This window comes from Lutjanus erythropterus, chromosome 22 (genome assembly GCF_056507025.1).
Source record: "Lutjanus erythropterus isolate fLutEry1 chromosome 22, fLutEry1.hap2, whole genome shotgun sequence".
Taxonomy (NCBI): domain Eukaryota; kingdom Metazoa; phylum Chordata; class Actinopteri; order Lutjaniformes; family Lutjanidae; genus Lutjanus; species Lutjanus erythropterus.
In genome coordinates, this window is record NC_139338.1 from 12,600,223 (window position 1) to 12,626,036 (window position 25,814).

A 25,814-nucleotide genomic window follows, 5' to 3' on the forward strand; every position below is an offset into this window, starting at 1 on the left:
TTCAATTTTAGACAAATATTGAACACATGTAACATGATTTTTTATTTGAGTTAATCATATGAAGAGTAATCTAAAATAGTTATAGATAGTAAAATCCATGCAAAAAGCCATGCAGTGAAATGTCACTTAAAAAACGTACTTAAAATATCTAAAGTAAAGTAAGTATTTATAGCAGCGATTTTGACATGAAATACTATAAACAAATGCAGGCGTTATAAGTGATAATTACAAATGATCATTTCCATTCAGGTCAGTTGCTGTATGCTATTGTGCATGCTTGCTCACTTAAAAGGCTACATAGTACCCATAACTGTTTATTTATTTAATATTTTTATAGTTTAAGCATATAATTGTATTATAGTGTGCTACTGACTATCTTATGAATAAATATAAAAATCTAGCAATCTGAATCACTTGCAAGTGCATGTTGTCCACCCAACACAGTGTTGGACGGCCCACTCTCCTGTCTATTTACACCCCTGGAGAATGGATTTATTCAAAGAACAAGTAAACTCAGATTTACTACTAAATTATCGTAGCCTGTAAAACACAGAGAGAAGAGGTCTAATAGTGGAAAGGCATACTTTTATTTTGTTCGCCATTTTATTGTGAAAAAACGGTCGTTTTATTGAGCATTTACGTAATTAATATCCAATAAGATGTGACGTTGGTGACGTTTGATTACGTAAGTGATTTACATTGTGCCATTGTGAATGGCTTGGGAGACAATCCTCAGTGTTGCGTTCACTGACATCACCCTGCGTTTTATTGAATAGTGATTTTTTTTAACCGTCTTTACTGAACGTTGTAAACACTGACACTCTACTGGTGGACACGAAATGAACATTCTTACACAGATTATTATGTGTAAACGATTATTACACATCATCACACATGTCCATAAACCGGCGCGTGACGTCTCAAGCCACCAGGAAGTGATTTGTATCCTGGGGGGCGGTCCCTCTTGCAGATCCCCGCCGGGCCATTGGTTGAAACCATAGGTGTGTCGGGGGGGTGTGTGTGCCCTGTCGCCGTCCGTCGCTACGTTACTTCCTGTCGAGTACGAGGTGAGTTTTGACGGCGGCGGCGGAGACAGGGAGGCGACGAGTCAAGTTTTAACAGGGCAGATCTGGATCAGTGTGTCGGACCTAAACACGTCCTCTGATAACAGACAGCCGTGTGGACATGCTCCAGATAGCAGCCTCTGAGGTAATTCAGCTTAATTTCAAATCTCTGCTGTTATGTAACTGATCCAAAATCTTACTCGCCTGTTTTTAACAAACTTTTATTGTGAAGGAGCCAAAAGTACTATTGATCTCTCCCGTAGGAAAGCAGAAGTAAATCTCACTTTATTAAAAGATCATAAACTATCATATTCTGTGTGAGAATGCAGGCGATAGCTCTCTTTTTTTTTCCATGTTGCGACTGAGCTTGAATTTCCTGACTAACCTTCACCTGTTTTTTGTGATAAACCGCACACACCCACATGCTTTCAGGAATAGCTTTATGTCTGATGAGAGGAAGACATTTATTAGTTAGCCAAAACTTCCCCCTTCAGCCCTCATTAGATCTCTATTTCCTTGTCTGTGCAGCAGCAGCAGCACCAAAAGATAGTGATGACAAGTAAACATGCAAGGCTGTAAATGCAGAACTTAACAATAATAACTTTATAGCACCTTACAAAACAAAGTTCAATAGAAAACGTCTAGTGGATGTAAATATGATCCAGAACTAAACAAGATAAAATAAATAATAATTGTCATAATTAAAAGACAAGTGTGAAGGATTTAGTGACATCTATAGATAGGCAAAGTCCCTCCCCTATTGGTGCACCAACATGGGATCTTATTTTGGAAAAAAATAAGTGTGTTAGTCAATGGTGAGAGATACAGCTTGTATTAATCCCCTTTGAATTGTTCCATGAATAACACATATGTTTGTGAATTTAAAAGTTTCAGAAAAGAAACTTTAAAATAAATCTGTTGTAATCCAACTATGCAAGCTGGCTTTGGGATTTTGTGTTTACCTGAATCCTGGTGGCACATGGACGACCTTGTTGCAGAGGTTGAATCCTGAGTCAGCATAAGGGGATACAAAGCCTTGACCGAGCTCCGTCTTGGATCTGAAATAACATTACTGTATAGAGCTGAAACCAGATAGAAACGGTAGGAGCATCAATATTTAGCTGTTCTATAATCCGGCATTTTTGATTGGCTTGATCATTGTCTCGAGTAATCTATTAGTTATAGGTAAATAAAATGTCAGGAAATGTTGATCACTGTTTCCCAAAGCCCAAGATGACGTTACTGCCACAGAAGAATCAAGAAACCAGAAATAATCACATTTGAGAAGCTGAAATCAGAGATTTTTTCCCCCCAGAAAAATTACTTAAAATAATCAATCAATTACTAAAATAGTTAGGGATTAATTTAATAGCTGACAACTAATTGGTGTTGCAGCGCTACTCTGTTGTATCTTCACTGTCATCTGTTAACATGCTCTGCTGAGTTCAGCTCAGTGCAGCTCCTGTTTCCTCTTCCCCTGTGACCTAAAGATAGCAGCCCTCTGTCCTCTCTGTCTGGGATTATAGTTCCTCTGGGATTTAAAACACAATGTCCTTTGAGGTGATGGGGAAACATGGGCTGGGCCTTGGTCATTAATAAATAATTAAAATAATTAAAATGTCAAGTTAGGTAGTTGTTGTTGACCTGTTTTAAATGTATGAACACACAAATACAGAAAGGCTGTACTACATGTATGCATGTCTTTTCTCAGTTTAAAAAAAATCAAAAATACATATTTTTCCTAATACCTGCAGTGCTATTTATCCATCCAGATTTTTTGTGTGTGTCTTGCAGAGAGAAGGACAACAGCAAAATAAAATAAAATAAAATAAAAAGTTACATATTTTGGGCACAACCCAGACACACGGCAAAAACAGTATATTGAAAACAGGAATTTAAATCAAGGAAAAGACGATGGCCAGAGTTGCATGGAAAAACATGAACACTTTCAGGGTGAACTAAATGCACTGAGGTCCAAATGTTGTTTATTGTGTTGCAGAGAGAAAACATTTGGAGAAGTCCTTGTTGAGACATTTGTCAGAGGGTATACTTTGTGTGTCAAAGCAGCTCGACAGACCAGTTAGGCGACAATTAATCAACAGTTATCTCAGTCTGTAGGGTTCGCACAGTGCACTGTATAGTATACGGTACAAGTTGCCAAACTGCAGGTACGAGCTTGAATCTTTCTACACGCACTCCGTTTGCACAACCCTGGCACACTGTCAGGACCTGTCCCCTGAAATGCTGCAACCCAGAGACTAGATAAACAAGAACAAGCGTGCTTTGATCAATCTTGTCCTCACTCTCAGGCTGCACGTTTTCTAGCTACATAGATAGCGAGAGCGTTTTACCCAACTGCGAAGTTCAACCATCAGTTCAGTTCAGCCAGTGCTCTTAATGTCATCAGATATTTAAAGTTGCACAACCTCGTCTTAGCTGATATTTCTTCCATGCTCTGCTTACAGATGTATGCAGCTGTGTAAACGGAGAACTTACATTGAGCTCTGAGACAACCCCACAGCCAAATCTCTGTATATTAGATCAGAGATATGTCAGTGATTCTAGCCTAGATGGTATAATAACTTTATTACACAAATAGATTTTTATTGTTATAATGTAAGAGGTAAAGGTTTAGGAGGTCTGGATGGAAAAATTCTGATCTTTTATTAAGGTTTTCCTGCATTTATCCATGATCACATCATTGCTAATGGACAGAGGTTTTACAGACTGTATGCTTTGTAAGTGTAACATCTGCCACCATGAATTACTGGAAGTTGGATTGAACGATATGAACATCGACCATGGTGCTATAATGTCATGTGATGGCTCAAACAGATGTCCTTTACCCCGCTGTGAACATCTGGGAGCTCCACCAAGTTCCCACCCACCCGCACATACTTTAAGATCCACTCTGACAGGACAAACAGACAGAGACAGCGACATAGAGGGGGGACTTAAAGCTCTGAAAAATCTATTCATACAATGTAAACACCAGCGTATGATGTGCAGTATCTGGAGAATCAGAGTTGGTCAATCAATCAGAGTTGCAGCTTTAGTACAAACTGCAGGTTGTGTACTTTGGCTGGACAGGTTGGAATTTAATCTGTGAATAATGGTGTTGAAATAACGCACTTCTGTTGACTCTGTGTGCATGGTTCACTTATTAAACAATCACCTTCACATTATGAACTTACCTTAACTTACTTATTGGCTTAAGAGTTAAGCTTGTCCCCAGTAAACTGTTTGTAAGGTTTTATCTGAAACATGTTAAACCAGGTTAGTTTGTGATTGGGGAAAAGCACCTTTGACCTACCAAGTCCAGAAAGACCCCAGAAATGATCTAATGTGATGGCCCAGTTTCTATCTGGATAATGTTCATCATGTAGCACCGTGAGGTTCTGTTCATGTTGGTGTTGATCTGGACATTAGAGCACTGCACATATGAAAGACTTGTATGACAGTAACTATTAAATGATGATAATAATCGTGCAGGCGTTTCTCACTTTGTGAGTCCAGGTTTGTCCCCTGTCAGTCCACATTTTGGTAGCAAACTCACTGTGAGTTCAGCAGTCACTAAAAGGGACTGGTGTGAATCCACCCCAAAATTAGAAGGGCATACAAATCGCTGACATCCACCAAACCTGAATGCCCTATCTGCAGTCTTAAAGAAAGAGAAAAATATTTGCTGTATCCACTCTGTTATTCCAATCTGCTCAAGAAACTTGATGGGTTCTTCCTTGGTCTGTGCTTCACCCCTCCACCAAGTTTCATGAAAATCAGGCCAGCAGTTTTTCTGTAAACCTTCTGAGAAGCTGACAAACGACAGTGAAAATATAACCCTCTCAGAGGAGCTTAAAAAACCTTTTTCAAAAAACCTTTTTCAACCTTTTGACCGAGTAGGTCTTCATTATGGAACAAATGAGAAAATATTACCAGAGGCATTCATTTAAGTGCATGTTGTGATAAATGGGGCAACAGGTGGGGAAATAATCATCAGAGTCATTCAGAAAGTACTTCCCCAAAATTTACAAACCAAACACCCACAGAAAAACTGTAGAAATGCAGCTCATAAAGTAATAGTATACTGTTACATTAGTAAGTCACGGCCTTGCTGCCTGTCAACCAGGATCTTCCTCTGTTGAGTCACAATCCCATTAAACAAAAGAGCCCCTTTAACGTACACATGTGCTGGCTTGACTTGATGTGTCAGTCCAGTACGGCGGAGATTTGCATCCCCATGATAACAGGGCTTGAAGGTGTGTCGTTTAAATTAACATGAATTAAAATAGTTCAGTACAAAACAAGAGAATAAAGCAGATGCCTGAAAGTATTAACAGTCATGTAGGAGGGAAACTAAACTTCAAACCATAAAGATTCAGTAAGAAGCTGCAAATGCGCTGAGACTAGTGGTCACCAGCGGAGACATTTGTGCCAGACATCCTCATTTTCCATATTTGTCCTTGTCCACTCTAGGAGTTAGCATCATGAATAAATTATTGTAAATTTTCCAGAAAAATGAATTGACTAACTATGAAAACATAAGAATCCCTTAAAAATCAAGATATTTGATCACATTCATGCAAAAAACAATCTGAAAACGCCAAAATTGCCATAAAAAAGTCCTGCTCATTAATTTGAAGCATTGTCCAAAATCCTTTACATCAAAAAGTGGTCAACATAGTGAGAAAAATGTTATTTTTTTAGACAATTTAGTGTAGGCATTGTTTTTTGCCAGAATGACAAGAACTAAGAAGCTTTTAGCAAGACTTCTATCTAATGTAACTCATCGAAGTGGAGAGATACAAGTAAAAATGTTGGTTTGAAAAAGGTGGGAGACGTTCACTCTAAACACTAACTTGAGGTTCTTTCCACAGCTGAATATTTTGCAACTCACAACCAATCTGCTGTCTCGTTATCACCCATTGTCCTCGTCCTCATTCTCTTCCTCCTCTTATCACAGTCTGGTGAGTGAGTGGCTGCTCCTCCCACGTTTGGTTTGATCTCCACCATGGCGGGGGATCTCTTCAGCCCACCGTCCCCACTTGAGGATTCCCTGCTGGACAGTCCTCTGTGTGGGGACCTAATGGACGATCTCCGTGACATCTCCCAGTCCATTGGAGACGACACGCTGGGATTTGATTTCCCAGAGTACCAGAGCACTGGCTCGGGGTCTGAGAACTCCATCGGGCTGGGTGAGTAGTCGAATGGCCTCATGGCTGGAAAAAGGGGAAGGAATTGACACAGGGTATATGAGGTAAAAAAAAATATAAAGAAATTAATCAGAAGCCCACACTCAGGCTAATTTTATGTCATTCATGAGCTGCTGCTGCTGAGAGGTAATGTGGATCAACGCAACACTGATCTTCAGACCTTTTGGCCCCATTGTTAAATGTAAACGCACTAAAGAGGCCTACAGAGAACGCTGTCTCCTCGATTATGTGGTTATGTTGTCTCCAAATTCCTGAGCAGCACTTCAACAAATGACCCACACCTTCTGTAAGTCTATGGAGACACATCAACTTAAAGTCTTTATGTCTGCAGGAAACACTTAACTGATGTACTCAAGTGAACTCGAGTTGGCAGGAGCCATCAGGGCTGGATGTGAAATGGAGCTTCTGTCAAGGGAAATAAGATGAATGTTGAAATATTTAATAGATGCCTTGTTTTTGCCATCACTCTAATTTGTTTGTTCTGACTGGTCACCCAATAAGCTAATGCTAAGCTAAGATAAGGGGTGGCTGTAGTTAGCTCATGGTGTACTGTACTCTTGGCAAGATGGCGAATCAGCGTATTTCCCAAAATGTCAAACTATTCCCTAAAACAGCCAGTTTGCTAAGGACCTTTACTCTACATGGACAATTTCACAAATATGATTTTATGTGACCAGCTTGGATAAAACTGAATTTTTAGCAAAACTGTTTTAAAAAAGGCTTTACAAATGCTTAACTTTTAAGCAAGACTGTACAATTGAAGACTAATGAAGGTTAATAATTTTGGTAGCTAGAATGTTTAAGAGAACAGTTCAACATTTTGGAGCCATGCTTTATTTTTTGGCTTTCTTGCCAAAAGTTAGATCAGAAGACTATAACCAGTCCTATATCTGTATGCTACTGTATTGTAGTACGAAGCTAACCTTAAAACTAGTCAGTGCTGCCTCCAACACTAGAAAAAGCTAGCATGGCCTCTTCTACAGCTAAAGCTCACTGAAACGTCATATTGTATTTTTTAAACTTGTACAAACAAACAGTGAGCTGACAGACGGTTAGCTTATGCTAAACTAAGCTAAGTGGCTGCTGGCTGTAGTTAGCTCCATGATAAGACATACTGACAAAGTAGTATCAATCTTCTCATCTAACTCTTGGCAAGATATTGAAAAAGTATATTTCCAAAAATATCAAACCGTTCTCAAACTAGAGAGAGTTTGCTAAGAACTAATGTGTCTCAGTTTGGACTGAATCTGTTCATAGAGTAGTTGAGTTGAATCACTCGCTGCTGTCTCTTTTCTGCTCTGTTGCGTGTGCTGTAGACACACTGACCCCAGCATCGAGTCCGTCGTCGGGGGTGTGTGGAGCAACGCCAGGTCCAGATGAGAACTTCAGCCCCCTCAACCTGGAGTGCAGGGTGTGCTCAGACAAGGCCTCAGGCTTCCACTACGGGGTGCATGCCTGTGAGGGCTGCAAGGTGAGACGTGGGCCTATAAACCAGGCATAGCGCAGCCAGTGAGAGTACATATTTTATGCATGTACTGACATACCGTACAAATCAAAGTATGGTCATAATGACATAAAGGCCATTAAAAGATATAAATATAAACATAAAGACAGAGACGGTCCCATTCAGAGTGACATTAATGTGTGCTGCAAGGGTAAATGCCTTTGGTGTCCCTGCATGTAGCTACGCAAATGTATCATAGGTGAAAAGCACCAAGCAAACACAGACACTCATGTGTACATGTGCACAAACACACGCATGCACGCACACCCAAACACATACAAAAGCTTGGCACATACAAAGAGGCACCTGACCCAGAGTCCAGTGGAAAGTTTCTGAGACAGGCAGCCGGGTCATGTGAGGTGGGGGACATACTGGCCTTGGTTGACTTGTCACCTCTCCCCTGCTTGGCACAGAGCCCAACTGAGTGACGTGAACATACGCATTCACTTGAACACACATGGAGCTGCTGCTGGCAGAGAGCCCCGCTGCGCCTAGTACTAAATATTATGTTGTTACGGCGGCGTCTTTAGGATTTAATAATAAATGTGGTCTCATTATCATAAAGGTTGATACTTCGGGCCTGAAGTTGTTGAGCTCTACAGGACACTGCTGTGCTGAAATTCCTGAGATTCTTGAGATTTCAGGGATCACATTAAATTGCTGAGTATGTGTGTGTTAAAACCATTTAGTATCATCACTGCATTGTCAAGTCATGTGACCTTGTCGTGGTCTCATACCTCTCTAAGTTGGTGGCATGGTGTTGCTGCTAATTGTTTGCTATTTTTTCACAACTTTTGAGCTTCATAATGATTAAGAAATCGAGGCAGAGTTGTTTTAGTTGCAGCTATAATCGCTCGCTTTTCTCCAGCTGGAGAGAGTCTGTTTTTTCAACCCCCTGGACCGGCACACTGCTTCCAATTTCACTCTCATCTATTGATGGAGGAAGAGATGGACACATTTCATAATTTTCATTTCTCTGTCCAAATTTTGCAGAATGTCCTGTCAGTTTCACAGTGTACATCTACGTGTTTTTGATTGCTGCTAAACTGGTCTGGTTTATGACCCACATGTCATTCATCTTAATCAGCTCAAGTAATCCTCGTCTTGTCAGCCCTTGTGTCAGTGCGCTGCTGTTCTAAAGCACAGACATGGTGACTCTTAACTGTTGAATGCTGCACATGTGAGAGGTGTATTTCGACTGCACTCTGCTTCCTAAATTCTCCAGCTGATGGTAATGTGTCATCATGGAAAAGTCTGGCTCGTGATCATGGTTTCCATGCTGGACAGGCTCTGCATATCATTTTCAACACCTCCTTTTAAGAGAGGAACGCTTCATAGTGGGAATGTGAATGGAATGTGCTGTGATGCTATGGTGCGAGGGATTAAAGTCTGTGGTGATGATTGTTATGACACGTGTACGAGACGTTTAGAGCAGCAGGACAGTCAGGACAATCAGAGAAAGCCTTCGGTAATGCAAAGTTTAATCACAGCAACTCAAAATGTTCAATACGTCAAGTTTAATTTGAATAGGTGTGCAACAAAGATGCATAAATTACCACTTTGCTAATACTTTCTATGACACCCATGTCTATACTGCATTATAAAACATTATAAACATACTAATAATGTGATATACTGTGCTTATAGCAATGTATAATTATAGTTATAAAGACCTATAAATATTCATAATGCTTTATAACAATAATCCTAACACATTTTGACACACCATAAGCACTCATGAGTATTCATAAAGTTTACAGCAATAATCACGACACATTATAAAGCATTTTCCAATGACTTATAAAGTCAAGTATCATAATACTTAATAACTGCCGTCACTTCCTGACATTTTTTGTGATGATCATAGTGTATTATAGTCTCATAGATGTTATTTGTAATGAACACTTGCAGTGACTCATAACCAGTAATAATATATCTTTATAGCACTGCTGCCTCACAGCAAGAAGGTCCTGAGTTCAAATCCCTCAGCTGGCTAGAGGGCTGGGGACAGTTATGAATGCTTATAACTATAATTATGCATTGCTATAAGCACAGTGTAACACATTATATGTATTATGGATATGGGCATCAAGAGTTACTGAAACTTTTCTTTCTATTTCACGGAAAAAACATTTACCCTGAGGGAAGCATTGCAAAATGCCTGTGTTGTACGTCTCTGGTCTGTTACTCACCCCTCACAGCTATATATCACGGCAAATTACTGGCCTCTGGTTGTGTGTGTGCAACCATGTACAGACATGCCAAGACGTGCACCCTGTAAACACATACAGCTGTTTCTTTCTTCCTTGTGCAGTTCTGTTGTTTTGTAATGTGGTAATGTGTTTCTGATGATTATCATATGTCCTTAAACTATATGTCTTGACATTCACATTTCTCCCCCTCGTGAAGATTACATCTATTTCTCCTCTCAACACTATGTTTGTGGTTGAAAAAAAAAAAAATATGTGTGGCGCATAATAACCCTTAATAACAACGTGTCTTTAACATAAAGGCAGACAAGACCTTCTGTAAGATGATGGCTGATGTATTTATTGCGTGACCATGTGGCTCCAGATACATTGCCAGAAAATCCATATTCCCTTCTTGACAGTGAGGGATGAGGTATCTCCTGGCTGAAATTTCAGTGTTGTACATCGGTGTGTGTGTGTGTGAGTCTACGTCAAGCGATCATACGTTCTGGCACATCAGTGACATCTGTTAGCATGTGTTGGCCCACTGCCCTGTATCTCAGTGTGTGTTCAAGGACTGCAGGGTGTCTTGTCCAATCAGGGATCTTCTCCAGAAAGGTCAGAGCTCACCTCAAAAGCATACATCTCTTTAAATATAGATGTAATTGCACCATACTGTCCAATCCAAAATAAGACCACCGGTCCTAAATGTACAGAATGCATGTGCTGTGTTATAAGGTGCAGATATAGGTGTCTGGCATGTGGTGTATCATGCTATCATCATATGAATAGTTTTAAGGTGTAATGATGACCTTTGTGATCAGATTTCAAGGGACATAATTATTCCAAAACTTGCGGTATGATAATACCATGATTAAAAGTCCACAAAACTATATTTATCACCATATCAAAGAACAAAGAAAAACAATGACTTGAAAAAATGTCCTTTATTGAATTATATTTCTAATGTGTGCAGCTTTTTTATGTTTGTATAAAATTAGTTTTTTCTTTTAACTGCCTTTGCTTTGCTGTTTTAATGAAATAAAAGAAGCCAGCCATGACCTAAGCATGTGCAAAAAAACTGGCATGAATTGTCAGTGAATGTTTGAAATAACAGCCAAATCTAGTCCTGATCCCCCTGAGGCTGCAGACAGGGGAAGGCAAAAAAAGAGATGACAACTCTGCCTCCCAAAAGAAGCACTTTAAAACAAACATAATGAGCTGTGAATCTGAGGAAATCCATTTGTAAAGGCTGGCCTACGCTTGTACACTTTTATACTGTCTGCCTTTGAAAGAAAAATTAAAGGAACTTATTAAAATGACCACATTTCCTAAATAATAACTGTAATAGCTACAGTTGTTATGAGGAAGTAGAACAAGGTCCAATCTCTCCATGCAGTTCAGACCTGAAGGCTCACTGAACCAGACCGAATTGGAGCCAAGAGCCATTGTTAAATAAGGCTTAAGCATGTGGTCAGACACGTGTTTGATTGCATGATAGGGCAGACCCAGATAAAAACTAGTGGTGTACACTGATTAAATAAAGTCTTCTCACATTGTGAAGCAGGAAAACAGTTATTTTCCACCTTCTTGAAAGGTAGCCGTTGTTTCTTCATGCAAAATTGATTTCTGGTTTAAAATTCAATCAAAGGGAATAAGTGTGATGAGAGTTTTTTTTTTTTTTGAGCTGGAAGGCAAGAGTGAACAGAACATAAAGATACTGGGCGACTTCACTGATTTTCACTTGAGCTGAAGTACCAGGAGACAATTTTATGAGCTTTTTGTGTTCTCAAATCTGAATGCTAACATGTGATCTTCAAATGAAGTCGGTGGCTAGATTGTGTGTCTCTCTGTCTCTACCAGGGTTTCTTCAGGAGGACCATCAGGCTGAAGCTTGAGTATGATAAGTGCGAACGCAACTGCAAAATCCAAAAGAAGAACCGCAACAAGTGCCAGTACTGCCGATTCCACAAGTGCCTCTCTGTGGGGATGTCCCACAATGGTAAGGCCTGAAACAGTTTAACTTGAACTGTGTCATTTTGCCAAATAACAGACACAAGTGATGTTAATGTAAACATAGTGTAGCAGTAGTACAGCAGTGAGGAGTCATGCAGTTAGCAATTGGACATGCTAATGTACGCAGCAATATCTAGCTAAAGTTGGCTAACCCTCTAAAACTATTATATTTATACTTTTACAGTTTAAAAGCATCTGTTTTTCATATGTACATGTAAGCATGCAGTAGAGTGCACATAGCTGTTATTACCTATATCTGTATCTGTTCAACCAGAAAATTATCTGTATGTGTATTCAGACAAGATGAGATGTGAGCTTGGTTTATATCACTTTAAACTGAGCAACTGAATGTTACTGCTACATCTTGGAAATATTTTTTTCACAGAAATAACAAGCATAACAAGCAGATAGAAGAAATATTTGTTTTTGTTGTATTATTTGTGCTTTCCAGAATAATCTATTCGGATTCGGGTGCATCCCTATCATGTCACTGTCGATATAAATCCTGCACATTGTTGTCCTTGTTCTTAGCTGTTGTGTCGATTGTATTCTGGTGTAAATACATTGAGAGCAATGGAAAAACTACAGTCATATTCCTTGTATGTGTATGCATACCAGGCCAATAAAGCCAGTTCTGTTAGCTAACATTAGCTGGTTATAGTAGACCAAGTTAGGCTGTCGTAGTAAAACCACTGAGTACTAATTTGAAGGAGAGTGCCTTTTTTTGCTTATGAATTCAACTTTTAATTTATTTTTAAGAGAATCAAAAAAATGTGTTACATTACCTTTCAAAACAGCTTTGCTTTAAAGGTAACATGAGCATGGCATTATGCTAACATTAGCCGGAATAAGCTACTGTTAATACCAGACCAATTTTGGGCGTAGCAGCACATTACAAACTGCAGAGTGTCTTTTGAAAATGGTTGTCCTTTAGAGCTATAATATATAACATAACCGCACAAAAATGTTTAAAAATGCTAGACATGCGTAATATATTTTGTTGAGTTGTGCATTTACATTATCCAGACTGTTTTCAACAATGTTTAAACACATTGAAATCAGTCATTTATTCAAGATAATGGTTCTTTTTTTCTGCTAGCTGTTGCTAGCAAGATTCATCAGAGACATCAAAGAGTGACAAAGGAAGTCATCAAACGTGACTAAACATATGTGAATAAAACTTTAATACATTACCTTGGCCAGAAAAACGTGATTTCTGCTTCAGCGATGGTAGTTGTTCAAAAGGGAAGACAACAACTCCCATAATCCCTCACCGTGCCACAAAGTCATCAAACTACATCTTTTGTTAGTATTTTAATGTGAGGGATCAGCAGAATTTAAATAATCTGGGTTTAACTAAATAAATAAGCAAATATTGGCTCTAAATTCCACTTTCAATTAAAAATGAATTGAGTAATAATGCGTCACATTATCTTTCCAGGCTTCGGGCTTGCTTTAAAGTGTAGCTGTTATCATAACCAATCAATTACTGAAATGATATTGTCCATTTAAATGCTTGTATAGTAATGAAAGAACTTGCAAATAAACATGCAGTTACATAAAATTCTACTCACAGCGTCGTCAGCCGACATCATAGTAAATGTTCTTACAACAACAGCAGGATTCCTTCTGTGATTTGGCTCCAGTTCAATATGTTTTACATTGACTGGGTTTTTATAGAACAATGTCCTGCCGGAGCCTGCTTGACATTGAGAAAACACAGGCCCGTATAGCACCACATCTGGTCTGTCATCTGCATCTGCTGACTGCTGAGGGGGTCATCGGGTTCGTTTCGATGGCCTCCCGCTGCAGACAGAGCAGCGTTAAGAAACCTGAGAGGAAGACAACATGTAGTCCTCAGAAGAGAGGAAGGAATGTTGAATGTGGGAGAATGTGTGTGTCTGCTCGCAGGATATGTCTGATGTCTCTGTGTGTAGTTTTTATTGTATATAAGACATTTAAAGAGTCTTCTAGTTGTTGCTCATGATTAACGTTTCTGTGCACCAGCCATCCGGTTTGGTCGGATGCCTCAGGCGGAGAAGCTAAAGCTCAAGGCAGAAAGCAAGATGGTGGAGAAAGAGGTGGCGTGCCCCATGCTGGCCGACCACAAGATCCTGGTCAGGCAGATCAATGAAGCCTACATGAAGAACTTCAACATGAACAAGGCAAAAGCTCGTCTCATTCTCGCCGGAAAGACCAGCAAGCCGGTAAAGAAAAAAAAAAAATGAAGGATTGAACGTATTCCTTCTTCTGGATCCTTACCTACCAACATCCTCTCCTCTGTCTTTTCCCAGCAGCCTTTCATCATTCATGACATGGAGACGTTCCAGCTGGCAGAGAGGACATTAGCGGCACATATTTTGAACGGTGACTATCTGGAGCCCGAGAGCGGCCTTCAAGCCGGGGAGGTGGTTCCGGCTGCGGGGTGCGGTGGGGAGCTCCAGCAGAGGGAGGCTGAAGCCAGGCTCTTCAACTGCTGCCAGAGCACCTCAGTGGAGACGGTCACGGAGCTGACGGAGTTCGCCAAGGCGGTGCCGGGCTTCCAGAACCTGGATCTAAATGACCAGGTGGGTTTGAGGGATGCTGTGTCTGTCATTTGTCTTCCATGTGAGAAATGGAGAAGATTTAACTTGATTTGAGTATTATGAGATTATAGAGGAAGTGTAGAGGCTGTTCATACCTGGCAGAAACAAACAGCTTTGGTGATCTGATCAGACGTCTCCAGATGTCCCGAGTGGCCACTTGTGATCGGATTTCACTTCCCTGCTCTATACACAAATAAACACTGGGACTCCCCTCTTCCCCTCTTTTAGTTTAGGGCCACACTAAACTCCTTTTTTACCTGCACTCAGTCAGCCACCTGACAGGAGAGACACTCCATGGTGCACTGGGATTTTAGACTTAAATTATGAGCAGGGTGCATACTTTTTCTGTGTGGAAATCTGATGTTTTCACATCACAGGTTACGAAGAAAGACATTAATGACAGAAGACACATTTACATGGGCCTTGTTATTCCACAAATAATCAGAATAATAGCCCAAAAAAAGGGCTTCATGTAAAAACCTCATTCAGAAGAGATTGATCCGTACTGACTGGATCAGAAGGAATTTTCAGTTAGGTTGAGAGGGGTGGTGTAAACCTTTGATCTGTTCAGTAGGAAAATAATAACCATGCAAATGTATACCAATTGTCTCTCTCTGGGTGGGGTAAATATATTTTTCCTGCACATGTCCTCCCAACATGGCAGTAGATAAACAGATTTGGCCAGTAGTTTCTGTTAGAAACTTTAAAGATGCTAATATTGTTTCCAGGATAAGATGTGGAACCATCTTGAAAATTACTGAGAAGAAACACTTCTTTGTTCATTGGCAGTTGTAAAACTGGAACCACTTCTTCTTCTGTTATATGTCTGGCAGATTAGTTGCTTCACAGCAGGTGGAACCAGTTTCTGCATGTCAGCAATGTGTAGCAACTGCACAGGCAAAAATGAGTACAGCGAATAGCAAGTTGGAGCCTGTAGATTAAATAGGTTGAAATCCTGTTTAACATATGATCTGTGGTTGAAGCAAGTTGTTCCCTCGGCCCCCTCCTCCCCAGACCGGCAGAAGCTCTGCAGGCTGCAGAAGCTCCGCAGGAGCATCAGAACCTGTGCAACATCGTAAATGAGTCCTACACAGTAATTTCATCAGTTGTTTATAACTCTCTGTTGTCTTAAATATAAAGTTAAGCCTGTTATCCTGAAAACAAAAGCCCACTGCTCTAAAAATCCACACTCTGGAGTTAAGTGACTGCCTGTCTCCATTAACATATTGCTCAACCATTTAACCATTAAAACATTATTAATGATACTGATTCGACAAACATTTGAGATTAATTTGAACTCTAATTAACATGAAACGGACATACAAAAACCGTTATTCTTGCCCAGAATAGAAGTTTCAAAGGAGGATACCGCAGCTGCAGTGTTGATGTCAGAAAAGCAAGTATTTCAACTTAGCACGTTTCCTTAATCTCTTCACTTTATGATTTATTGCAGGAAATATATTACAGGTTTCTCCTTTAATGCTTTAGGGCAAGTAGACACACATCTATAATAGGATCACTTTGTTTAGTGCCAGTGTAAACAGTAAAGTTGGAATTTCTAATAAAAGTGTTTCCAATCGGAGTGAAATATTGTCCAAACATACCTGGAATCAGTGGAAGTAAAAGTGTGCATCCCAGCACGCCGTGGAGCATCTCTGCCTGCTCTTCTCAGCAACACAGCGTTTTTACAAGGGAAGAAGCAACTTAATATATTGCATTTATTGCAGAATTTACAAGAAGGAGCGAATGATTAAGAATTTGCTGTAACCATGTCACTGTCCCGCTCTGTATGCAAATAAACATGTTTGCAAAATGCGCTGGTGTTTTTAACTAGCAACCTAACAGCAGAATCCGTTAACATGCAGGGAGAAATGAACACAATGTTGTTTACACAAAGAAAGAACTAACTTTATGTACTTAGAGGATGTCAGTTAAGTCAGTGGTCTTTCAGTGTGGCCCAGGCCCATTGCATAGACATTGCTGAGAGAATGTGATCATATGCAGCCCAGACCACCTCTGAATATGATCTGAGTGATCAGATGTCCATGCTTCTTCAGTATTATTGCTGTCTACTTCTGATCAGATCACCCAGGACGCATGTTCCCTTACCTTATTTTACCTTACCCTGTTGAGGCAGATACCAGGCCTCACCTGGAAAGCCCTTTGGCTCAACCTCTGTTGTTTTTAAATGTGCTGTACAAACAAACTGACTTGACTTGAACCTGCCTGTTCAGGTGACTCTCTTGAAGTATGGCGTTTATGAAGCCCTCTTCACTCTTCTGGCCTCCTGCATGAACAAAGACGGCCTCCTCGTGGCCCGTGGCGGAGGCTTCATCACCCGGGAGTTCCTCAAGAGCCTCCGGCGGCCATTCAGCGACATGATGGAGCCCAAATTCCAGTTTGCCACACGCTTTAATTCCCTGGAGTTGGATGACAGTGACCTGGCCCTTTTTGTGGCTACCATTATCTGCTGCGGAGGTAACTGACATCATGTGAAAAATTATACTTAATTATATTTAAAAGTGCACAAGAAACTCTTCATCACACCCTTCCTCTTTCCTCCTCTGTCTGATGCCTTACTTCCAGACCGCCCAGGCCTGGTGGACGTGCCTCTGGTGGAGCAGCTGCAGGAAAGCATTGTCCAGGCGCTACAGCTCCACCTGCTGGCCAACCACCCCGACGACATCTTCCTCTTCCCCAAACTGCTGCAGAAACTGGCCGACCTCCGGGAGCTCGTCACCGAGCATGCTCAGTTGGTGCAGGAAATTAAGACAACGGAGGACACGTCGCTCCACCCGCTTCTGCAAGAAATTTACAGGGACATGTACTGAGAAGACAGCACATGGTCATCAACAGGGACACGTGTGAAAATATTAATGTACGCCATTCAAAACTGGTCGTACATGAATATTTACTGATTGTGCATATCAGTGTACTGTAAGTAGCTTGTTGTGCAGCTTCTATGGATGCACACTGCTTTGAGACTTTCTACTGGAACAAACAAATTATCTACTTTTTTGAGGGGAGAGGCAGCTTTTGTAGATGTCATGACTGGTTCAATGAAAGGGGGACAAACCATTTGAGTTAACACCACTGAAGTGTAGACATATTTGTTTAAATGCATCTGATCAGAATTTAGGACACGTGATCACTATGGACTGGATCCTGGACATCAGCTTCCACTTTACAGACAACTGCTAAACAAAAAGTAAATAAGGAGTAGGCTATGCAAAGTTGCACTGCATTTAAAATGGGCATACACATAATAAAGGCATTGTTACGATTTTTTTTTAAAGTGTTGTATGAGGTACTTATTCATAATCAATGTATTACCTACAGTAGGTGGCAGTCGACACGCCCCCAGTTTGGAGAAGCAGCCGGAGTACTGCTATAGGCAGCTAAGTAATGAACTGTTGTGAACAGTTTCAGACTCCTGTGTTCTGAGTGGTATAATTACTGATTTCACCTATGGAGTTTGGTTGAGTGGGCAAAAGAAAAGTTTGGCTTTCATAACACTGGTTTGCTATTGAAAAATGCCATCTGATGGCATGGTGAAGCAATGAAAATATTCTAAATATAGCATACACTTAAACTGGTGGGCCTTTTTTAAGTGGCTAAAATATGTTTTGCTGTTGAGCTTGTCCACAGTCCGTTGCTTAACTTCCTACTCAGGTACTCCTGCTGCTTCTCTAAACTGGGGGTGCGCCATCCGCCACCTACTGTGCGCAATACAGTGACAATTGATATGTACCTCAAACAACCCCACTTCAAATAATCCAAACTATTCCTTTAAAGATACAGGGACATGACTGTGGCAGCCATGTATGCACTGATGCTAGATATTAATCTTTCCTGTGAGGAATAAGTTGAACTGGGGTCCTAACAAAGAGCCAATTTAAAAGTGTTATAACAATTTTAACCTTTGAGACAACTGAAATTATAGGTTAATTTAAAAGCCATTTGGGTTTGTTTAATATAACTGTTATGTCCTTTTATTGTGTACTAGTGCCTTATTGAGCCACCTTTGCCACTTTGAAGAGACACCTACATTAGTATTCACCAAGTGCCATAATGTCTCAGTGCCTGAGCTCCTGTTTTTTCTTTCAACCACACCTCATGCCTTCAATAGAGTAGCTTTTTTTAACCATGAGATAGATATGTAACTTCCTAAATCATGAACAATAGTGCACTTATTTATTCTAATCCTTTATCCTACTGCTAGAAACCAACACAACACGAGGGTTAGGTGAGCTACCTTACCCTTTTTTTGTCAGATCAGTGTTACAGAGGGCAAATTATTTTGTACAAATCCTGCCATCAAGACACAGTACTTTCAGGTAAAAACTGCATCGGCCAGTATTGAATGTTTTGACCACAAACACAGTAATCTGTTAAGCTGGTTTATGTTTTATTTTGTAAATATTAACAAGAATGTGGTGACCAGAGTAAAAGGGATGTGTGTGTGTGTGCAGACAGTAACACAGGCCTCACAAAGAGGAGCTGATCGCCTCATTTGCTGTACTGACACTTCACCTCCCAGTGTAGTATTGAATTTCTTGTCATAATGAAACGGTTTATATTTTCATCGTGTACAGTGCTGTGTACAGTAAAAAAAATGCATTTGCTGTTTCAATAAACTGAATTATGTCATGTGATAGCCTAAAATAAACTAATATATTTAACTAAGTTTTTTGTAATGTCATGACTTATTTAACAGCTATTTAAATAGCAATTTAAATAGTAAAACAATACATAAATATATCAATCAATAAAAAAGGTCTGTTATCATCTGATCATATTTTTTTCACATTTTTCATGATAAAAATATAGACATTTATTTTGGCTGGTTTAATAAACTTTCATTTCATCTTATATACCAATATCTCTCAACATATATTTGTTTGAAGCATCTTAATATTAGGATGCTTCAAACAAATGTATGTAGTGAATATTAGCTCAAATAGAGTGGACTATTCAATTGTCAGCTAATATATATATTTAAAAAAAATAATAATTAAATGTATCACATTGCTTTTCATTGCTAATATTACTTTCACTGTCATTGCTAGTACAAAACTTTTCTATTTTATCTAATTTTAGTCTACTTTGTGACTATACATGTCTTCTTATTGTTCTATTGTTATTGGTTTTGTTTTTTGTCGTTTTTTTTTGTTGTTGTTTTTGCGTTTTTTTGCATTTACTGCTTACACTATATATCTTATATTGCACTTTATTTTAATTGCTTTTATCCATATGTTACTTTAATTTTGACGCAATCTCTGGAACAGAGATTGCAATTAAGAAAGTTCTATATTATCTTATCTTAACAATAACTTCACGCCACATAAATAAAAAAAAAAAGCATAAAGAAGAAACTGGAGAGAAAGAAAACTAATAATAATGCGCATAATAAATACCTAAATATATTTAAAAAAAAAAAAATAAATAATAAAAAAAATATATATATATATATAAATTAAATTGGGATTAACCAATAAATATAACACATAATAATTACACATAATACAAAATCATTAAATATGTCATGTATAAGTTTCTAAACACATTGTGTGGCTCTGCTCCCCCACTCCAGTAGGTGGCGGTAAAGCTTCAAGAAACAATATGGCTGAACTCAGTATGAAAACCAGGAACTAACTTTTTCAGCGACCCTGCTCCTCTGAACGATGGAGCACACATCAAGTGAAACCCCACAAAAAACATTTACCTGCAAGTTGTGTGATTTAAGTAGCCCTTTTAGTTACTACGGCCAGAAACCACCAAACACCAGAGCTATTGTGTAAGTGAACATGACGCAAAATGGTCCTTTTAGCGCTCTGGAGCTAGCTATGCTAAAGCTAATGCTGTTAGCTGCTACGTCAACATCTAAACAGCGAAATTACCCCTCCGTCGATTTGCACATTGCCTTTATTAATTCCTGTTAACCTCATTGAACTGAATTAATTTTAAATTAAGCGCATGTCTGCCTCTTTTGTCGTCCTTTAGATTGCTTGAGGAGTGTTTTGTGACTAAGGACCCCTTCAGTCCGGACAAGGAAAAGTTCCTAGTTTTGGGCTCTTGCTGCAGCCTGTGCAGCATGCCAGTCTGTGTTGGATCGGTAAGATGTTCTATAATTAAATTGGCTACGGTCTAACTAAATATGTGATCATGTAATTCAGTTTATCAACAGATTAATGCCTGGTGCACAAATGTTGGCAAGCTCCTCCGTAGTTCAGTGCCAGAACTCAAAATGCCCCTGCTAAGCCATATACACTTATTTTAAAGTGCAACAGAATTGCCAAATGTATTGCATTGCTATAAAGTGACACCATACATATTTAATCTGCCGACATTAAAAGCACATGGTTCATACAGGTGCTGGAAAGTTTTAAACACTAAAATTGCAGTGTTTTCAAGGTTGGAAAAGTGCTTGGATTTTGGATAAAGTGCTTGACACTGCTTGAAATTGTAATTGCATAACTGTCATAATAAATAAATCTAACTGAGAAGTTTGCATTTTAGATAAAGAAATAAAATAAATATATATATGGATATTGGCTCAGGCAAGTTGTCCAAGTGTAGGCCTACTTATAGACAGGTGACACATTTTGAAACATTAACCTTTATTGTGTTATGTTTTGTCACCTTTCTGCAGAGTGCTATCAAGAAACATGAGTTTGGTTGTTTCAAGCTCTAAAGCTCTAAAAGCTCTAAAATAATCATTTTTAGCTGCAAGGTGCTGAAAAATCTTGTAGTACATGTAGTTCAGTTCACTGGCAAACAAGCTAACCTGTTTCTACCCTTAATTCTTCTTTTTTTTTTCTGCCTGCCTGAGTATGGCACATTGTGTGACATGTCTCATGTACAAGTGTATATGTGCTTTCTGTAGTCAGTTTGATTATTTGGGTATAAATAAATAAGTTCGGTTGAAATCTGGATTGTAGAATTTGAAAAAATATTTTATTGTGATAATTTTGACTGATATTGCAATGGTTATATAATTTGCAATAAAAGAGGAATGGTATTTCTTATATAATTGTTCTCATTCTCATTGGAAACCATATTAAAATTATTAGGGTGTGATTTTTATGGGGATCTGTACCAAACAAAGATATTTTTTAAGTCTGTGTCTGAATATGTGTATGCCAGGACATCTGCAGCACAGCAATATTTAATTTAAAATGTTTTTTTTTTAAACATTCTTTCCTTTTAACAGTTGATTTGAAAATTTCAGTACACCATATTGCAATTTTGATAAAATTTCGATGAACTGTTTAGCCCTTGAATGGATTTATAGATTATTAGTCGTGTAATTTGCATGCAAAATATGTCTGTACAATAAGTGGCCAAAAAAAAAAGTTAAACCCACAGCAACACGTCCATAGTAGTCAGTTTCCACAGGAACCTGGTAACCCTGGTCCTGATGTTGCAGCAGAGGCAGATGCTAAGTGCTCCCATACTCTAAAGGCAACTGTAGGAGTATGATCATCAGTTAAAACTGCATGTCCAGTCTGTGCTTCGGTGACTTGGTATGAGTTGACCTTGTTTATCACTGCTGATAAAACATGCATCTGTGATGTTTTCCTCAGATGACTTTGCTATCATGTGGCGTATGTATGTGCTGAGTGAGCTTCATGACTGTGATGTCCTTAGAAATCAATTAATCCAGTTTCACAAATAGATGTTGATCAAATAAAGTCACTGTGACTAAGCACATCCAGTGCTCTTGTGAAACTGGAGTATTCATGCTGGATTCTTTCTTTCGTCTTTCTCAGGACTGCAGCCTTTTTTACACCAAGAGGTTCTGCATGCAGTGTGTGAACGAGAACCTGGACCAGTTCCCCCATCAGATTCAGGCCGAGCTGTCCAAGAAGAAGCAGAGCTCCAAGACTGCCGTCTCATGACATCGGACAAGAGGTCCATTATCTGCTCACCAATTGAAGCTGTCTGAATGGTCATAAAATACTGCTAAATGTCTCAGGGTGTTTTGTGAAACCCACACTGGACCAAACTGTGAAAACACCACACTGAAAGTCCGAACTTCCTGTTATTTATCACCGCAGCTCTGGTGTATCATTATTGTTGTGGGAAATTAACACCACACATTTGAAAAGTACAAGTTTACTCATCTGGCTAGTAAAGTTAACCTGCTGCATTAGCCTACAGGGTGTTATTTGTTTATTGTTTATTTGTTTCTAGAGCGTTTTATAGAAGCAAGCAACGGGTGTAACTAGTGTTGCCGTGCTGGACCCCTGTGGGATTGTGGTTACAGCCTCAGAATCAGACCCGCAGATTTGTAGCAATTAAAAATGGCTCCCAATTTAAAATCTGATGTCATGCACTGTATGTGCTTGGTTACCCTGCAGTCATAATAATTATACTATTTAAATAAAGGAAGAACACTTGAGTGTGATTAGGGCTGCACGATATGGTAATTAAAAAAAAGAAACTCATATTGCGATTATTTTGACATATTGTGAATGCAGTATGAGTCATGATTAGTGGAAATGACTCTTAATACAGTTTTCATTTTCACTGAAAAATTTTGATGCTGCAACATTTGTTGGGGACTGTGCCAAACAAACATATTATCATCTGGAGAATAAGATTCGTAGGCCGGAGCATCTCTGCAACACTTCATTATAATGCTGTTTTGTCACACATTTTTTACTTTATTAAAAAAAATTGCAGCTTCTGTTATTTGGATATTGCACTTGGCCATATTGTGGTTTCGATAATATTTCCATTTAATTGTGCAGCCCTAAATGTAATGAACAGTATTAAAATGATCGCTAATGTCAGCTTATTTGTTCTACTTTAACTCCTCTGGGTTTCTTACCCACTCTTCAACACATTCTATTATTATAACTATTTATGAGTCAAAATAACATGTGGAAGTAATAGCATTTCTCCAGATGAGTCGCTAGGCAGATGAAAAACCAGATTCATGTTTCCACTGTCCTTGCGATGTAAAGAAATCAATAAGTGGTACAATTTATCTCTGTACTTGATGAATTATGCCTGTCGTGCAATGTTTTATTGCCTCTTTTTTATGACAAAACACATTTTTATTACTTTTCATCAACATATGGTAACAATGACTTAATTGTTTAACTACAGACACATGTTTGTATTGACAGTGACACCTCCTTTGTAAAAGTGCATCGCTGTCTCTTTCATTTCTGCACCTGTGGTCGGTGCACTGTTGACTTCTGTGGAGTCAAAAAAAGAAGTTTACTCGTGTTATCTTAAACTATAAAAAGACACGCACACAGAGTGACCTCTCTCTGCTGTTTTATGACTGTTTAATTGTGGATCTTAATTAATGTTTAACAAACAAATCTGCCGGTTACATCATCCCACTCACGTCCAGCAGTGTTTTTCTCTGAAACTAAGCTTGAATATTTCCAACTGTGCAGACAAAAAAATAAAAAAAATCTGCAAGTATTACCCTTAAAGCATTGGTTATGCGTGTGTGTGACCTAAACAAAATGTTCCCTCGCCTCGTTTCTCAATTGGCCGTCTAATCTGTTTGATCAAAATCTGTTTTCATCTCAGGGATCACTCTGTACAACACGGTGCACAGTTTGCAGCAGCATAAACACATTATGGATTAAGTGTGATCCTGGCGATAACATCGATATAACAGATGGCCTCGCTGTATTCATCACGAGATGTTTGACTCTCTTCAAGGGTTAATTGAAACAGCATGGCCTTAAATGCAGGCCCGGTGATTTTTTTTTTTTTTTTCTACTGGCAAATGCTGCAGAGGAATGCAGAGCAACACTCGCTGCAGAGTTGAAGTTGGGACATTGATAACTCCTGTGCACATCGAACACTTACTGCTGACATATTCACTTGATTATTGCGGAAATATGCAGCTCTGGAATGCACAGAAAATACATGATAACTTAAAGGGATAGTTGGATTTTTTTTGAAGTGTGCTTGTATTAGGTATTTATCGATAGTCAGTGTTTTACCAACAGATGGTGTTTGGCACACTCACAGTTTGGAGAAGCAAAGGTTAGTTTGAATTCACCAAAGTTACACAGTAACACAAACAAGCTAATGAACTGAGGCAGCTTTAGACCAGCAGCTCCTATGTTATATGAGATAAAATTACTGATTTTGTCGATGGAGTCTAGTTTGTTTGGAGAGAGCAATGTTTGCCGTGTATAACTGTGGTTTCCTTTTGGAAAAGTTTGTCTGATGGCAAAGTAAAGCAGAGAAAATATTCTAAATATAGCATGCACTAAAGTGATATTGATTTTTAGGAGAGCCTTTTATAATAATCCAAACTATCTCTTTGAGTCTTAACATGAACACCAGTTAAATTTCTTAAGTTAGGAACTTTTTAGATGTAAACAGACAAACCTCTAGAGTGGAAATGGTGGTGATTTTCTTTTTTCTTTTTTTAAAAGCTGCACTACTTTCCGTTTCCTTGGCGTTTAAATTCCGAGCACACACCAGCAATTACAACCAGTGAAGCACACAAACCACCCCCTGTGGCACCAGTGGCAAAGTCTGACAGCGATAGGCGCCGTGCCAACGATGACGGAAGGCTTTCTGCTGCGGAGCTGATGTCATCGTATGCCAGGAGGCAGATCTGTGGTTATTTTGTTGCTTTTTTCCTGCATGAAACCTCATTTTAATGTCCCACTGTCCTTCAGTAACCTTGAAGCTGTAACTGAGGAGATTTACACTGATTGAATCAACTGTGCCAAAGCACTTTATGATCAGATCAAGCAGTGATATCTGTCAGCATTTAGCATCATCTGGTGATTGATTCCTATGATAGTATTAGCAGCCTGGAGGGAGACGTCATACTTGCACTCCTACAGGGAGATAAATCTGTTTGCATGTTGTTTTCTTATCAGGCTGTCATCTTACAATGCATGAACACAGCAAAAAAAAATGACAGTTAATGAGATCAAATCATATCTTTAATCTCCTGGGTGTTCACTTAAATGACTAACCTGCAGAGGTGGCAAAAGTGCACGCAGTCTGTGCTCAAGTTGAACAGATACTTGTGTTTAAAAAAAGACTGAGAAAAGCAGAAGTGCCGATATAGTGCAACTTCTTTACTCGAGTAAAAGTGAAAAAGTGCAGGCTCTGAAATGTACTCAAAACATAACAGTAAAAAACAGCCCTCTGATGGACATTGTTTGACTGTTTTTGTCTAGTTATGTCTTTTATTTAGTTTTAAGTGTTGTTACGTCCTTTTCATCCTGCTAGTTTTTCGTCTTGTT

General features: G+C 39.1%; 2 protein-coding genes across 4 annotated transcripts; both read left to right on the top strand.

The window, feature by feature from the left end:
- Positions 1 to 1,050: 1,050 nt before the first annotated feature.
- On the top strand, positions 1,051 to 17,544 carry LOC146306700 (peroxisome proliferator-activated receptor alpha-like). Of its 2 annotated transcripts, none has more exons than XM_084710666.1 (8): positions 1,051 to 1,209; positions 6,025 to 6,256; positions 7,591 to 7,745; positions 11,831 to 11,969; positions 13,991 to 14,190; positions 14,278 to 14,550; positions 16,803 to 17,046; positions 17,155 to 17,544. In XM_084710666.1, the coding sequence occupies exons 2-8, from the start codon at positions 6,073 to 6,075 to the stop codon at positions 17,397 to 17,399; spliced, it is 1,440 nt and encodes a 479-aa protein (XP_084566792.1). In that variant the 5' UTR covers positions 1,051 to 1,209; positions 6,025 to 6,072; the 3' UTR covers positions 17,400 to 17,544. The 2 variants fall into 2 exon arrangements, with proteins under 2 accessions (XP_084566792.1, XP_084566793.1); XM_084710667.1 differs by having other exon boundaries at positions 14,281 to 14,550.
- Positions 17,545 to 20,093: 2,549 nt separating this feature from the next.
- On the top strand, positions 20,094 to 25,814 carry cdpf1 (cysteine rich DPF motif domain containing 1). Of its 2 annotated transcripts, XM_084711384.1 has the most exons (4): positions 20,094 to 20,365; positions 20,572 to 20,683; positions 22,341 to 22,482; positions 24,987 to 25,814. In XM_084711384.1, the coding sequence occupies exons 1-3, from the start codon at positions 20,253 to 20,255 to the stop codon at positions 22,467 to 22,469; spliced, it is 354 nt and encodes a 117-aa protein (XP_084567510.1). In that variant the 5' UTR covers positions 20,094 to 20,252; the 3' UTR covers positions 22,470 to 22,482; positions 24,987 to 25,814. The 2 variants fall into 2 exon arrangements, with proteins under 2 accessions (XP_084567510.1, XP_084567508.1); XM_084711382.1 differs by lacking the exon at positions 24,987 to 25,814 and having other exon boundaries at positions 20,097 to 20,365; positions 22,341 to 22,742.

Coding starts and splice junctions, on each gene's coding strand:
- LOC146306700 (XM_084710666.1), top strand. CDS start 6,073: ATGGCGGGGGATCTCTTCAGCCCACCGTCCCCACTTGAGGATTCCCTG. Junction 6,257..7,590: donor TGAGAACTCCATCGGGCTGG/GTGAGTAGTCGA, acceptor CGTGTGCTGTAG/ACACACTGACCCCAGCATCG. Junction 14,191..14,277: donor CCGGAAAGACCAGCAAGCCG/GTAAAGAAAAAA, acceptor GTCTTTTCCCAG/CAGCCTTTCATCATTCATGA.
- cdpf1 (XM_084711384.1), top strand. CDS start 20,253: ATGGAGCACACATCAAGTGAAACCCCACAAAAAACATTTACCTGCAAG. Junction 20,366..20,571: donor CCAAACACCAGAGCTATTGT/GTAAGTGAACAT, acceptor GTCGTCCTTTAG/ATTGCTTGAGGAGTGTTTTG. Junction 20,684..22,340: donor TGCCAGTCTGTGTTGGATCG/GTAAGATGTTCT, acceptor CGTCTTTCTCAG/GACTGCAGCCTTTTTTACAC.